This window comes from Penaeus vannamei, chromosome 29, assembly GCF_042767895.1.
Source record: "Penaeus vannamei isolate JL-2024 chromosome 29, ASM4276789v1, whole genome shotgun sequence".
Lineage (NCBI taxonomy): Eukaryota > Metazoa > Arthropoda > Malacostraca > Decapoda > Penaeidae > Penaeus > Penaeus vannamei.
Window position 1 is genome coordinate 32,133,217 of NC_091577.1, and position 5,000 is coordinate 32,138,216.

Genomic DNA, 5,000 nt, shown 5'->3' on the forward strand with positions numbered 1-5,000 from the left:
CCTGGCCACCGTGGTCAGCCTGGCCCGAGAGAGCCTCCTCGCCGCCCACCTTCAGCTCCATGCCACCGGGGACGGGCGCGAGGTCGATACGCTGTCTCTTCTCATCGTCACTGAGCACACTCCGGTCTGTCATGGGTGTTGATGGCTCTTCTCGGCAACACACTTCCATTAAGTGAGGAGAAAAATACTAAAAGGTGCCATTGATCGGCCGTCCGGCGTCGTCTGTCAGCTGAGATGTTTGTTTACCAAATGGCTTTGTTTTGGGTGCTGCTCTCGGCCAATCAGAACCGAGGAAGCGCGGCGGCGGCCAATGAGCGCGCGCGGCGGCGGCGGAGGCCCGAGCGAGGGAAGGGACCGGCAGCGACGGCCGCACTGGACACTCACTCGCTCGCTCGCTCCGCTTCAGGACTCGCGACTTGCCCCAACTTGGGGACACATTTTCGCCCTCTCGCCCCACCTGGCCGGCCTCGCCGATGGCCAACAGGCCTCCTGTTCTCCCGCCCGTGACCTCCTCGCGGCTGACACGGCCCGCGGTAGGCGCTGGCGGGATGCAAGCACACTAAAAAATGTGCGGTGGTTGTGTGGTGGCAATGGTGGCCAGGCAGGCAGGCAGGCAAGCAGGCACGGGCGCTCTCAGGCACAACCACCTCTCCACCTCCTCTCTCTCTTCTCTCTCTCTCTCTCGCTCTCCCTCCCTCCACCTTCCCACCATGGCCTCCTCGTGGCCTTGTGCTGGCAAAAAATCCCTTGCAAATCGCGCTTTCTGAGCAGCTCGTAACACGGGACTTACTCTAAACTTTCCTTTCTTTGAAATTAAAATCCGAGCTGCTTTTTTGGCTGCAGAAGTTTCGCATGCAAGGGCGATTTCAACTTTACAAATGAAGAGAATGGGATTGAATGATTCTCCGTATTTTTAGCAGGTTGCAAGAAAGGCGTTTTCATCACATAGCTTTATTATGTCTGAAGAGCATATTCCCATGCACATTTTCCAACATAAAGCATTATAAATTTTTCAAACAATAATATTGATAAATGTGACTTTATACAAAAAAGTATACAGAAAGAAAGAAAAAATCTGTGAAGAACAAAGTACTCTGATATTTATATTTCCTAGAGGCAAGAAAAAAATATGTTTACTTTATAAACTATTTATAGGCTATACTATACGAAATAAATATAAACTCTATTATACACTGGTGATCACAGAAACATAAGTATGAATAGAAGAAAGGTACAAAATGGGTACTTTTTCCTTAAGAACATCCAGAGAGGGAAATTTGGGTCTTTAAAACAAGCACATTAACAGATTACCTCATACGAACTACTCCTTTTATAAAACGTCTTCCTTTGTTCCAGTGTTTACATGGGGAGTGCATATCTCACAGTTGTCTTGTCTAGATCAAAGAGGTACCGATTTACAAGGAATGGATAGGGTGTAGGGAGGAGGATGTGGGGAAGGGAAAGGGTAGGGGGTGGGGGTGTTGCCTGACATTTAATTTGGGAGAAATGTGCACCTTTCCCTGCCTCCCTCCCTCTCTCCCTCCCCCTCCATCCATCCATCCATCCCTCTTCACTTTGATATCAGTAATTCTTGACTTCTTTTCCCTAATGGTAGATTTACATGTTGCTTAGCATATGCATACATTTACAAAGCAATGGCTCTGCAACACCTCTACCAGCACCTCCCATCAGCTACAGGTCGCTCCCACAAGCAGAACAGAACCCCTTTGATACAATTGAAAAGGTCAGCTAGGAATCTTCAAGAATTCATGATGGCACCATTGGAAATCAATGCTTTGCAATGGCATCTGATGGTATTAAAATTAGCAGAGAGGAAGACAAAGGAGTCATTGTAAAGTGACTGTTGTCATCTTTTTTTCTTTTCCTTCTTTTTTCCCCCTGTTGAAAACTACCCAGTCAATGAGTACAAGAAAAATAAAACTCTGGCATGTCAACCCTGTGTCCTCTCAGTTCAACATGAAAGACAGACAGTACAATAACAAGTTATTTTGTAACAGTCAAGCCTTCAAGGGAATACAGCATAAAAGTAGCAATATCAAACTGAAGGACAGTTACACCCTACAACAACAGACAGATTTGTTTCTCTGTACATTTTGACTTCCATGAATGGTACGAGGTGAATGATAAAAAAAATAATAATAAATAGCAAGTATTGTGGTCTTGGGATTAAATTCCCCCTTGCAGGTCCACTGGCCATTCATTGTTCAGTTGTGAAAACTTGATAACAGATGCAAGAGTGAAAATAATGCCAGCCCAATTGTTCAGGTCTGTATATACATAATGTTTTGCCTTCTTTAAAACACTGGTAACAACACTTGTTTTATGTTTTCTAATGGTAGTTACTTTCCCTGGTCTTAAAAAGAGTTGCTATGATCAATTATCTTTATATAAGTTTTTTACAAATGTTACCTTTCCACATCCAATATGAAATATGTAAAAACTAAAGCTTTTAAGACATGATAAAACAGGATTTTCCCTGCATTCTTCTCTTACAGAAAAAAATAGTGATAAACATTTTTTCCCAAAAGACAAGAAAATGACATATGCCATCACCAAGTTACCTTTTTATATACTGATGATACATATATTAAGTTCTATATAAACATTTTTTGTCTTTTTTTTAATCTATGTCCCTATGCTACATAGTAGACAATAACATGGCAAATACACAAGTGATCTTCCCAAGTGCTCCATTACATAGTTTTCTTTTGTCAACCAAATACAAGCATTGACAAATGTGAGTGCAGAATCAACTCTAGAGAAAGAAGACCCTCTTTTTCAAAGTGATTAACCCATGTGCTGCCAAGACAGCTAACTTAGCACAGAGAATCTTTACTTCAGTTTTCAGCTCAAATATTTGTTTTCTTTTTCCTTTTTTTCTTCTTTTTGTAACCATATTCAAGAAATACTGATAGGCAACCATGCTTACTTACAAATAAACTAGAACAAACAAGGCGTTGATAAACTCTTAGGTTAATGTCCTCCACACCCACTTCCCGGCGTTCCGTCCTCTCTTTACGCCGCACAGATGAGCAACTTCAGCCAGTCAATCCTTGCTCATGCCAATGCCACTCAACTTTGACTGGCAGAGAGTAGCAGGATGCAGCACCTAAATCACTTGTGGCTGTTCGGGGATGAGTGACGTGAAAAGTGAGGTAAGGAAGGTCCACGAGAGGGCAAGGATGGAGGGCCTAACAGGGATCTCCTCGACCACCCTGTCTGTCCCTTCGTTCCCCTGGGTGTTCCCTTGGTTGTCACCAGCACCAGCCTCTTCCTCTCCAGGATTTCTCGCCTCCCCAGGAATTTCTTCACCCTGATTTCTCGCCTCCACAGGGACGTCATTGTTGTTATTATTATTGTTTATATTGTTGTTTCTATCATCCTGGATGTTGTCATTTTCATTTTCATTCTCATCAGCCTCACGGGGTTGTTCTACTCGCCGTGCAGGTGTGAACCAGCCAGCTTGGTATCTTGAAACAGACAGATAAATGCAATCACAATCAAGATTTCCATCAGGCTTTGTTCACAATACTTGGGATTTAACAGGTCAAATCAAATTAGAAAATAACTTATTTTTTTCTTTACATGTAACCTTTGCCATAGAAAACCATTCTACAATCAGTATAAACAAGTTGTCCCACAGACAAAGAAATACTCACAGGTATAACAACATGGCGATGCAGACGACAATCATGAACCTAGAGACAGTAGAATAGAAGTAGACAATGGAGAGGAGCACAACCATCCTTGAGAGTACATAGATCCAGTCCAACCAGTCACGGCCCATGCCCTCATCGTCGTCATCATCCTCTACTTCACCACCTGGAAGAGGGAAGAGTAGATTTCTTGAAAACACCTATTTATGAATCACAAAAATCTTCTTGCAGGTAGATCGCCCTCTTTTTCTAAATCAGGAAGGAATGAACCTGTACTGTGTTTGCAATCACTCTTTTCCATCTTAAATTAGTTATATTAGTAAGCTATTCCTGCATAAAATTCTGACAAAGTCTCTATGCAAATAAGGCTTTCTTACCTTGAGCATTCATTCTAATCTGCTGAGGTTGTTGCTGTTGTTGTGGCTGCTGCTGCTGCTGCTGCTGCTGAGGGTCTGCTGGTGCATTCTGCTCCTGCTGGCGTTGCGGCTGCTCTGCCTGATCAACAGTGGGCACGGTTGTGGAGGTCGTACTGGAGGCTGGAGGGTTGGGCACACTTGGGAGCTGAACCATTTGCTGAGGCCATGCGAGACCAGCCATGCCTCCACCCATCTGCATGCTGTGGCAGACAGACAATAGACGCTTCTTTATTGTGCTTCCTAATTCTGGGATGTATCAACCACCCTTTCTACAATTTAAGTTGAAAAATAAATAAATAAATAAATCACCCCCACCCCCACCCCCACTCTTTTCAAAAGATCAATCACAATATGTTGTACTCACTATTGCATGTATGCCATGTAGTGAGCATACATTTGCTGCATGGTTGCCATTTGCTGAATAGGGTCACCACTGGCCTGGAATGCATTAGCAACCATCTGTGTGGGGGATGGATAAGCAGATGCATCTATAGTCTGCTGTGTGGGCACCGGCATCTCTCCTGAGGCAGGCACTACATTGCGTCGGCGAACACCATCTGCAACAGAAAAAAATCCTCCTGATATCATATGGAAGCTTGGCTATGTAGAAATTAAAAAAATAATAATAATAATAATGTGGCTCAGATACAAAAATGGCAAAACTACAAAACAACTACAGGCAATGTAAAATACAATAACACAAACCTGTCGATTCTGTGTTCGTCGCAGGCCCCTCCTGCTGTTGCCCCGCCATGCTTTGGTTGTTACTGGTCTCTGCTCGGGTCTGCGCACTATTTCTTGAGAATGGAGTGCTCTGGGGAAGGGGTCTCCTCTGCTCCGTTGCCTGAGTGTGTTGTGGGCTGGTGTTGGCAGTGTTACGAGGGGGAGAACACACTAAGTGTATTGT

General features: G+C 43.9%; 1 protein-coding gene across 2 annotated transcripts in view; it reads right to left on the reverse strand.

Moving 5' to 3' along the window:
• Positions 1 to 935: 935 nt before the first annotated feature.
• LOC113824056 (homocysteine-responsive endoplasmic reticulum-resident ubiquitin-like domain member 2 protein) overlaps positions 936 to 5,000 on the reverse strand; it is a 16,699-nt gene continuing 12,634 nt past the window's right edge. For both annotated transcript variants that reach the window (XM_070142715.1, XM_070142716.1), the window contains exons 3-7: positions 4,799 to 5,000; positions 4,458 to 4,650; positions 4,055 to 4,293; positions 3,681 to 3,843; positions 936 to 3,491 (exon numbers count right to left, since the gene is read on the reverse strand). The exon at positions 4,799 to 5,000 is cut by the window's right edge and continues 99 nt beyond it. In XM_070142715.1, coding sequence (XP_069998816.1) covers positions 3,131 to 3,491; positions 3,681 to 3,843; positions 4,055 to 4,293; positions 4,458 to 4,650; positions 4,799 to 5,000 — 1,158 coding nt within the window. In that variant the 3' untranslated portion in view covers positions 936 to 3,130. The remainder of the gene's footprint in view (positions 3,492 to 3,680; positions 3,844 to 4,054; positions 4,294 to 4,457; positions 4,651 to 4,798) is intronic.